The following is a 10,507-nucleotide window of genomic DNA, read 5'->3' on the forward strand; positions in this document are numbered from 1 at the left end:
CCATAGTTATCATATTTTCTATTTTATTATAGTCAAATATCTTGTATCAATTTATTACTCTTTCATATAATTTGTAATTTATTTAATTCTCATAGTATACAACTCACAGTTTTAGCAGATATTCTCATGGTTCTTTTAGTCTGTGATCCAATATCTTGCATCTAATTTATTTGATTATATGAATGATTATAAGGAGAGAATTTCACTCATTTAGGTGCGATGGTTTTCGCAAATATTTTTAATATTAACGACTAAAATCTCATAAAATTCAAACGTCAAACATTCACAAGTCACAACACATTATCAACATTGGTTACAAACGTTAAATACATTTAGTTATCATTATAATCGTAAAAGTAGGATTGAGTTGAAACCTTATGTTCGGGTTAGTCGAGTTGACCCAATAAAAAAAATGTAAATGTGTGAACCGACTCGAATTTTTTATTTTTCAAAAACTTAACCCAACTCAAATTGAAAAAAAAATCTAACCCAATAATTATAAAATCATTAAATTAATATAATTTAGCACGATGCTTAAATTTATTATGATATTTAATATCGTAAGTAAATATGTATATTAAATTATCCACAAATTGCTATATTTAACCTTTTTCGTATGAATAAATATAAATATGATATAAAATTAAATTATATAAATTATATTTATTCACAATTTTCCCAACAAATATAATAAATGAAATAGATTCAAAGCCAAGAAATAATAATAAAATAGAGTCTAAATTAATAAAAATATTAATTAATTAATTTAAGTTTTAATAAGAATTTAAAAATACTTTTACAATTAAATTATTTTATTTAATTAATATTCATAATATTTTAATAATATCTATAAAAACTTAAAACAACGTTTAGAATTTCTTTTAAAAGTTTAAAAATGTTTTTATCGTCAATAGTTTTACATAAGGTTTCAAAAGTAACATTAATATTTTCGATCCATTAAGAGAAAAAATTAAAGGTTTTATTGCTAATTTTAAAATTTTATTGGTATTTTTTAAATCTATTACAGTTTTCAAACTTATTTTAAAAAAAATTGATGAAATAAATAAATTTTAAAGTATTTTTATTAATTTAGCCCAAAAAAAAAAAGATTTAGGAAAAAAAAACATTCAATTTAGTATTTCATAAATATAAATTAACGTGTATTTTTAAAACTTCAAGTAATTAAAAGCGATAAACAACGATAAAGAAGGGTACGGATATTTTTTTCAATATGTGTGAAAATTTAAATTTCCGTCTTTCAAAGATACAATATGTCTCAATTACGGTTGAGCTATTCTCGTGTATTTTGAAACGTTATTTAGGGAAGAGTAGATATGCAAATTATTTTTTTCAATATGTGTGAATTTAAATTTGGGTGTTCCAAAGATACAATATGTCTCAATTAGGGTCGAGCTATTCTCGAGCGTTTTGAAACGTTATTTAGGGAAGGGTAGATATGCAAATTATTTTTTTCAATATGTGTGAAAATTTAAATTTGGGTGTTCCAAAGATACAATATGTCTCAATTAGGGTCGAGCTATTCTCGAGCGTTTTGAAACGTTATTTAGGGAAGGGTAGATATGNNNAATTTAAATTTGGGTGTTCCAAAGATACAATATGTCTCAATTAGGGTCGAGCTATTCTCGAGCGTTTTGAAACGTTATTTAGGGAAGGGTAGATATGTAAATTTGGAAGAGTAGGAGGGGGGGCTAACAATGAGTGAAAAGAATTGTTTGAAGGTGTAGGGGTTAATGAATTGGCCTTCTCCACTCCACCATAGCCTTGCCAACTGTTCATAAACTCTTTCAGTGGGATGAAAAGAATCAAAGAACACATGTGTATTGGGATTTTCACATAACTCGAATTCTTTTTTTCCTCCTCTCACTCCTCCACAGGTAGGTGTCCCTCTCAGTTCTCCACTTCCACAGCATGCCACTTTTGCTTCCTTCAAACCTTCATCCACACACACACACAACCCTCTCAATTTCAATCAAATTTCGTTCGAGAACGAAGCGACGGTATGCTAAAATGGTGAGTAATTCGTTATCGAAATACCCTTTTATAAGGGTGTGGAAACGGTTAGGAATTACGGATCTCTACAATGGTATGATATTGTCCACTTTGAGCATAAGCTCTCATGGCTTTGCTTTTTGGGCTTATCCAAAAGTCCTCGTACCAATCAAAGTGTATTCCTTACTTATAAACCGATATCATTCCCTAAATTAGCCCATGTTGGACTCCCTCCCAACAATCTTCGACAGAAACCTTAATAGACGTGTTTTAAAAACCTTTAGGGGATGCCCGAAAGGAAGAGGACAATATCTGTTAGCAGTGGGCTTGGATTGTTACACATTACCTACTTCTTTTCAATCCTAACTTACCGAATGAGGTGTTTAGGAGACTCCCTCCCAACAATCCTCGACAGAAACCTCTCCCTACCTTTAAGGAAGCCCGAAGGGAAGAGGACAATATTTGTTAGCAGTGGGCTTGGGTCGTTACACATTACCTACTTCTTTTCAATCCTAACTCACCGAATAATGTGTTTAGGAGACTTTATTCTACAATGAACAAGAATACCAGTTCCCAAGCCAACATGAGGACAATGTGTGTTAGTAGTGGGCTTAGGCCGTTACAGATTACCTACTTCTTTTCAATCCCAGCTTACCGAATGAGGTGTTTAGGAGACTTTATTCTACAAACAGTTCCCAAGACAACATGCACCCTCTTTACGTGAGAGAGACAAAAAGGAGTTCTACTATATTTAACTTTAACCATCAGCTAATGACACCAAAGCTCTCATCTGGATAGTTATAGATACGTGTCAAATTGTTCGATGGCATAGTTTTTTCTCCTACGTTCTACTCTGTCTTTACTTTATATGAACACTGTTTTAAGCACAAAATCAGAAAATATACGCTGTCACTCTCTGCCTTACCTTACCAATATACTAAAAATCAAAAAGAATTTAAGAAAGATGAAGAATATTGTTGGGGGGGTTACCATATTTTGAAGGGTTGTCTATTCTGTTTTGAAGCACAGTATAGGTATCAGCAACGGTGTATTTGAATCCTTTGAGTTTGTTAGCAAGCTTCTGCAGAGCAATAGGAAGAAGCTGATTGTGCAGCCTTGCAAGCGCCGATGGCTCATCCCAACACCTGCCATACTGCCTCCCTGTCTTCACTCTCGTGTTTGGCGTACAACCTATAGGAGCCACCGCTGCAACCACAAATTTTCTTCCTCCTTTCTTGTATATTTCCTACCACATCAAATAGTTTGGGATTAATCCAGCTTCAAACTAAATATATATATATATATATATATATACACTCGAATTGTGCTCATTTTTATTGAGAGAAGAATCATTGGTATGCAAATAAGAGATACTATAGTGAGATAATACGTTCATTGGAGAGGAGAACCAAACATTGTTTATAAGGTGTGGAAACCTCTTTCTATTAGACATGTTTTAAAAACTTTGATGGGAAGCTCGAAAGGGAAAGATCAGAAAGGACAATATGTGCTAACGGTGGGATTGGGATGTTACAAATGGTATTAGAGCCAGAAACGGACGATGTGCTAGCAAGGAGGCTAAGCCCCGAAAATGGAGGACAAGAGCCAATGTGCCAGCAAGAACGCTGGCTCCAAAAGGGAGTGGATTGGGAGTCCCACGTTCATTAGAGAAGAGAACGAGTGTCAGTGAAGAGGCTAAGTCCCAAAAGTGGTAGACAAGAGGCGGTGTGGGGTCCTACATCGATCAGAGAAGGGAGCGAGTACCAGCAATTGGGGGTCTCACATTGATTAGAGAAGGGAACGAGTGCTCGCAAGGAGGCTAAGCACCGAAAGGGGTGGAGAAGAGGCAGTGTGCCAGGGATGCTGGGCCTTGAAGGAGAGTGGATTGAGGTCCCTCATCGATTAGATAAAGGAACGAGTGCCAGCGAGGACGTTGACCCTCAAGACGATGGATTGGAGAGTCCCACATCGATCGGTTAGGAGGAGAACTAAACATCTATGGGCTCGAGCATTTACACTATCTCTATTTATATAAAAAAAATCGGAGGAAATTAATATATATTATTTTGTAAAACTTACTTCGAGCATTTTGGTGGCGTTTCCGATCACCATATTCACGTACTCTGTTTTGGTGTACTTCTTAAGAACAGGGGAGCCTTCAAAAGGAGCGATGTAATCGTTTCCTCCGATACCAAACAGATAAACAGAGTTCGAAAGCAATCTACGGGCTCTGCATCTTCCAAGCTTCTTCCTAATCGATCTTTCCACCTTCTTGAAGTACCTGAGTTGAGTTCCAAGGTCTATGACCTGTAAAATTAAATCAATACATTCAACATTCATCAGAGAAAACGAAGATCGCAAAACAACAAATCAATGCATTTCATCGACTGGTTCGTACGAATCCTCGGTGAGTTTCGACTAAAACGCCGCCTCCACCGGATGCAAAATTCACGCCGTAGTTGTAGCGTTTGGTGCGAGGATCTAAATACGACGGAATCAATGGCAGATTCGCATAGTCCGCTGTAAGGTAAATTTTCTTTCAAGATTAAAGAGATACGAAACTGAAGCGAGTACGATTTTTAGTTCAGTCTCTGTTTCGAGTACTCACCGATGAAATCTGGCACGAGACGGCCATTGGAGAATCTTCCGGTCGGATATTTGAAGAAAGTCTCGCCGTAGGGCATGAAATTGGCGCGGTACCCCCTGGTGGTGTTGAGGAAATTGTTGTTTCCAGAATCGAAAAAGGAATCGCCGAATACGAACAAGGCGACGTGTTTTGGCGACGAATGAACATCGGCGATTCGAGAGCTTCGTGCGATGAAGAAAACTGTGAAGAAGATCGAGAAGAAGCAAGGGAAGTTTGATGTGTTCATCTTCGGAAACTAATCGATGGAGACGGATTCTTCTCGTGTTCTTATAAAATCAAGTGTTCTTGGAAATATGTTATTTTCGAAAATTTTAACACTTACCAAATTTAAGATATTCGAGTCGTGTTCTAACATGGTAACAGAGTCATGTCATGCTGGGAATGATTATGGATTTATAATCAAGGAATACTATCTCGATTGCTACGAAGCCTTTTGAGAAACCGAAAGCAAAGTCATGAGAGAGCTCAGAGTGTACAATGTCATACCATTGTGGAGATGAAAGAAAAGATTATCGACCGAGTTGACGATGGAGAGGAGCGAAACCGCTTGACTTGTAAATGTTTTAATTCGACAACTCAACCCAACCCAACCCAACCTAAAATGTTAGGTAAAAAGGATTTTTCCAACTCAAACGCTAATAATATAGTTATTTGTTTTATTAATGTCAGGTTGGGTAAGTAAGATAATATCACAATGTCTCTATTTAACAAATATCATATTATTGTAAAAATATGTGGAGAGACGTTATCCATAATAGGGGTATTAAAGTCATTTCCCCTAACTTAATCATCTCGGTACATTAGTTGAAATGATGTTTAACTGTAGCTCTTGTTGGATGAAAATGCTTGATATTTAAGTTTTATGAGATTTTATTTATTAGTGTAACCCGACAATCCAATCCAACCCAATTCAATTTAAATATGCGTGAAAGATAAGAAGTCAAACAATCAAGTTAGGAATTGTTGGTTTAGAACTCGAGCAGTTCATAGATCGGGAAGGCTTCTAGCTTCTCCACTGGAAGGAGTTTTTGACAGTGAGTCGAAACTAACCAAGTCCCGCCTACAATAAATAGTTGTGACTATGACCTAACATTGAGTTGAGTTGTGAACACTATTCAAGTCGCCGGCCCAACAAATTCAAAATTGAAGGTTTTGCTCTAAAAGCATCCTAATCCTATCTTATAAAATTATTGATTTATTATAAATTTACTTTCGTATATTTTTAATATCGGCTGATATGATAACTGACAACATATTTTAAGACACATAATTTTGGCTTTACTTTTGTTTGATTTAAGTCGGGTTAGATTGACGTCTTCTATTTTTATTTCTCATTCTTAACAAGTGATTTTTTTGAACCAACTCAAAAGTTCGAGTTGGTTGAATTGGTTACTCTAACTCAACTCGAAAATTTTTACCATTTAACCCAAAGCAACGCTCTATTTCCAAGTTAGGTTTGGATTGTTCCAAACTGGGAAGAGACAAGAAGTGGAGAAACAAGTTACTGTAGGAGAAGTCTTGAGAAGAAACATAGAGTAGAGAAGTCTGACTTATTAGAATTCAATGCAACTTATTTCGGATTTGAATTAGTTATGGAATATATGATATTAGTAATTCTATAATATTTGAAGAATAAATTATTTAGGGAATATATTTAGATATTGGTAATCAGTTAAATTTTGAATAACAGTATATTCTATTTTATTCTCAGATTTAGTTAGTTTATATTTTTCTTATCGGTAGGTATTAGTTGGTATCATGTATCCTATTTAAACGTTCAATCTTCATTGACGTACGAGAAACACAGAGACGGAGTCGAGTGGAGAAATGGGAGCTGAGAAGAGAGTCTGGTGGAGAAATAAAGAGGTGACTGGCGAGTGACATCGACGTCCACTATTAGATGAACGACGTCAACGGAGAAGATGAACGCTGTCAGATGAGAACCATGAAGATGAAGAGAAGAGAGACAACGAGATAGATGACTCATCATTATACTTTTAACTCAATCTCTCATCCAAGAGGAGAGAGAGAAAGTCTGCACTCGAAGAGTGCATGTGTTCCACGTGGCAGGATCAAACAAATTACTCTGGGTGAACTGCGTGGGCTTGGGCTTTTTTTTTTTTTTTTTTTAAGAATTTCGGGTTGGGTCGGGTTGTCCCATTGATTTGAATTTTAAACTTGAACACAACCCGAATTAGATTGGGCTCCAAAAAATGAACCTAACTCGAACCTAAAGTCTTTTTAAGCCCAACCCAACCCGAATCAGATTGGGTTCTCGGGTTAGCAGGTTGGGTGTACACGTCTAATTTTATTCGTGTCGACATCAACAAGATGATAAAATAACCTATCAATTAGATAAATTTTGATGAAATTAAAATGATATAATAGATAATTAAAGAAACCTTAGTGTTTTATTAATAATATGATTATATATATATATATTGTGATTAAGTAGAATCATGAAAATTTTACATTGAGGATGATTTGATTGGCAGGTTGTTTAAAAAAATGGATTATACATTAGAAAAAGAAAAATCCAAATAATTGGGTCATGAAGAAATTAATAAATAAAACAAACAAATCCAAAAAGAGATTAAACAAAACATTTAACCATTAATTACTTAATTAGTGAGTTAAGCATCTTCATAAGTAAAAAGCGACGCCACAGTTTGTGGCCGTTGTGTTGGAGTTGGAAGGAAATGAATCCTGAAAATCAAGAGACTAAGTAAATTAATTTCCTTCATAATCATAATTTATTTACAAATAATTGATTTTAGAGTTCAAGAAAAAAAAAAAAAAAAAAAAAAAACCACTCTCTCAAATTTTGGGTTGATGACCCGAAAAACACGAACAAAGTTCAGAACGCAACCCAATCCAATCATCTATTTTCTATAGGTTGGATTGTCCGGTTGCTTTTTTTAATTATTTAAAAATTGTACTTAACTACGATGCATATTACATTAATAACTAAAATATCATAAAGTTTAAATAACAAATATTTATAAGTCGGAATTCGTCGTCACTAACATCGGTTACAAATCTTAAATATTCTTAATTATTTTAAGAGTACCGTGGGTTGGGTTGGATTATTACCTTATTTTTCTAACAAAAAAAAAAATAATAATAATAATAATAAATCTACAAACCGAACCAAAATCAACCTAACTCGAACAAAAAAAGATCTAACTCAACCCAATTTTTATAATTTGGATTTAGTCGAGATTGGTTGAGTTATCGAGTCATATGAACACGACTCTCCACAATAGTATGATATTGTCCACCTTGAGCATAACCTCCTGTGGCTTTCTTTGGGCTTCTCTAAAAAGCCTCACACCTGGAGAAAGTATTATTTTATTATAAACGGACTTTCATCATCCAACACCTCCCCTTGAACAAAGCACGTCTTTCCTTAATTGAGCTCGACTCCTCATTTTCTTTTGGAGTCCTTTGTTCGATATGTGAGGATTTACCAATCTATTAGCATGACTAAGTTTAGGGTATGACTCTGATACCATGTTAGACAAACACGATTCTCCACAATGGTATGATATTGTCGGATTTACCAATCTATTGGCACGACTAAGTTTAAGGTATGACTCTGATACCATGATAGACGAACACGACTGTACAAAATGATATGATATTGTCCACTTTGAGCATACCACCTCAAACAGTATTCTTTTGTTATAAACTCAGGATCATTTATTGAAACATAAGCTTAATATATAGTTAGGGGGAGAGGAAGATGAGCGTACCAAAGCTTTTGCAACGGTTGCTCCATTGCCGAGTAATTGTTCTCTGAAATTAAGCCCTCTGTAATGAACATCCACATTGCAGTTCAGAGCAACCTACAGCAAAATCCTCAACAATTCAATCCGCAATAGGAGAATTAATTTACAGACAAATTCTTCAAAATCAACACAGCAAATTCTTCCATGGAAGCTCCAGAGTTGAATGCAAATAACAAATAAACCTTACCTTCATCTTGATCACAGCCATATGAAGCACAAACAGCTCTACACCAACATCGCCAATGATTTTCATCTCAACAAACTCTGACGTCGCATCGAACAAATCGACATTGAATCGATGCAGCAGAAGACGAGTTCGAACACTCCGATCGTCACTACGAGCGGGCTGGAACACTTCGGGGACTCGTATGGTTCCGATCATGGCGTTTCCATCGTGGATCAGGAGAAGCCTCGACGGACTATACTTAATGCCGATTTTGTTAGGGTTTCGAGAGTTGAGAGTCAAGGTGAAAACCGAAGAAATAAATGGAGAGGCAGAGTTGAGGCTAATGTTGTACCAATCCAATCGCAGTGATTCGAGAGAAAAGATCGGCTGTCGAGGCTTTAATAGGAAGATTACAGGCAATGCGGCGATGGCGATGGCGATGATCGAGAAGAGAGCGATGAAGAGGAGGAAAAGGCAGAATCGTTTCAGAGTATAAAGCGTACAGATCTGGTGGCAGCAAAAGCGATGGGAAAATCGAGTTCCAGATGCGAGAACATCCATTGACGGCCATTTTGGAGACACGAAGAACACGGATTAAATCAAGAATAATAGCAACTTCTAATGGCGGAATTTGGAATTTGATTTCTTGCTTAAGATTCTTAAACTCTCTATTGTTCTTCGAAGGCTTGCAACTTGTTGTAAAAGCAACGAATTTTCGTAGTATTCTTGAGAACAAAATTAGGTATCTGTTTTTCTTTTAAATAATAATCAAGTAAATTGCAAGTGTTCTTAACTTAATCACGAGATTGAGATGATTAGATTTTATTTTTCTAATGGTACATGGAATAATTGCCTATAATGCCGTAATTGGAAGTTTGATATTTCAAAAGATATAATTATGAAGAGGGACAATTTTTGTGTTAATTTATCGGGTTGTTTTTTTTTAATTATTTAAATAAATTTACTTATCAGCCCTCCAATACATGTTATATTAATAACTTATTTTTGGGTTAATTTATCTACGATACATGTTATATTAACAATTAAATATTTTTAATTCTTTTAAATGTTAGGAGTCACGAGTCTCCACAATAGTATGATATTGTCCACTTTGAGCATGAGCTCTTATAGCTTTGCTTGATCTTCCACTAAATTAATCCTCAACCATCCTCCCTTCGAACAAAGTACACTATAAACCTCCTCTGAGGCTTATGGAGCTCTCCTTCGAACAAAGTACACCATTTGTTCGACACTTAAGTCACTTTTGACTACACATTCGAGAGGTTCACAATTCTTTGTTCAATATTTGAGGATTTTATTGACATGATCAAGTTTAGGGCATGGCTCTGATACCATGTTAAGAATCACGACTCTCCACAATGGTATGATATTATCTACTTTGAGCATAAGCTCTCATGGCTTTGCTTTGAGCTTCCTCAAAAGATCGTACCAATGGAGATAATATTCCTCACTCATAACTCATAAACCCATGATCTTCCACTAAATTAACTAATGTGGGACTCACACCTAATAATTCCCAACATTAAAAGTCTAGTGGTATGTTGTGTTGTAATAAATAAATAAATAAAAATGGTACACTAATTTTGCATAGGTTGGATTATGTAGTCTAAATTGGTCCCCTAAATAAGAACCCAACTCAGCATTTATAGTTTGGGTTATGCAGTCCAAATTGGTCAAGTTAACTTTAGGTTATATGAACACTCTAGACGTCTTCCACCAAATGAACTTATTTGTAAATCTTAACTTTAATGATTTTCTTTATTAATTATATTATACATTTAGATAATATGTTAAAAAAAAAAATTAACTATTTGAAACAGTATTTTATTCCTTAATTTTGAAAAGTTGAAGTCTTTTGAGAAAAAAGGTCGA

General features: G+C 34.9%; 2 protein-coding genes across 3 annotated transcripts; both read right to left on the reverse strand.

The window, feature by feature from the left end:
• Nucleotides 1-2,807: 2,807 nt before the first annotated feature.
• Nucleotides 2,808-4,910, reverse strand: LOC111456354 (GDSL esterase/lipase 5-like). The gene is made up of 4 exons (XM_023098179.1): nt 4,619-4,910; nt 4,409-4,530; nt 4,090-4,317; nt 2,808-3,256 (listed from the first exon to the last, which is right to left on the reverse strand). Exons 1-4 carry the CDS (start codon nt 4,881-4,883, stop codon nt 2,966-2,968), a joined length of 906 nt encoding a protein of 301 aa, XP_022953947.1. The 5' UTR covers nt 4,884-4,910; the 3' UTR covers nt 2,808-2,965.
• Nucleotides 4,911-7,225: 2,315 nt separating this feature from the next.
• On the reverse strand, nt 7,226-9,502 carry LOC111456218. 2 transcript variants are annotated; one of them, XM_023098034.1, is made up of 4 exons: nt 8,967-9,502; nt 8,636-8,867; nt 8,413-8,505; nt 7,226-7,363 (listed from the first exon to the last, which is right to left on the reverse strand). In XM_023098034.1, the coding sequence occupies exons 1-4, from the start codon at nt 9,173-9,175 to the stop codon at nt 7,301-7,303; spliced, it is 597 nt and encodes a 198-aa protein (XP_022953802.1). In that variant the 5' UTR covers nt 9,176-9,502; the 3' UTR covers nt 7,226-7,300. The 2 variants fall into 2 exon arrangements, with proteins under 2 accessions (XP_022953802.1, XP_022953801.1); XM_023098033.1 differs by having other exon boundaries at nt 8,636-9,392.
• Between the last annotated feature and the right edge of the window lie 1,005 nt (nt 9,503-10,507).

This window comes from Cucurbita moschata, unplaced genomic scaffold (genome assembly GCF_002738365.1).
Source record: "Cucurbita moschata cultivar Rifu unplaced genomic scaffold, Cmos_1.0 Cmo_Scf00018, whole genome shotgun sequence".
Taxonomy (NCBI): Eukaryota; Viridiplantae; Streptophyta; class Magnoliopsida; order Cucurbitales; family Cucurbitaceae; genus Cucurbita; species Cucurbita moschata.

Coding starts and splice junctions, on each gene's coding strand:
- LOC111456354 (XM_023098179.1), bottom strand. CDS start 4,883: ATGAACACATCAAACTTCCCTTGCTTCTTCTCGATCTTCTTCACAGTT. Junction 4,531..4,618: donor TCTCGTGCCAGATTTCATCG/GTGAGTACTCGA, acceptor TTTACCTTACAG/CGGACTATGCGAATCTGCCA. Junction 4,318..4,408: donor TCGAAACTCACCGAGGATTC/GTACGAACCAGT, acceptor TTAATTTTACAG/GTCATAGACCTTGGAACTCA.
- LOC111456218 (XM_023098033.1), bottom strand. CDS start 9,175: ATGGATGTTCTCGCATCTGGAACTCGATTTTCCCATCGCTTTTGCTGC. Junction 8,506..8,635: donor TGGCTGTGATCAAGATGAAG/GTAAGGTTTATT, acceptor ATTTTGCTGTAG/GTTGCTCTGAACTGCAATGT. Junction 7,364..8,412: donor CAACCGTTGCAAAAGCTTTG/GTACGCTCATCT, acceptor CTTGATTTTCAG/GATTCATTTCCTTCCAACTC.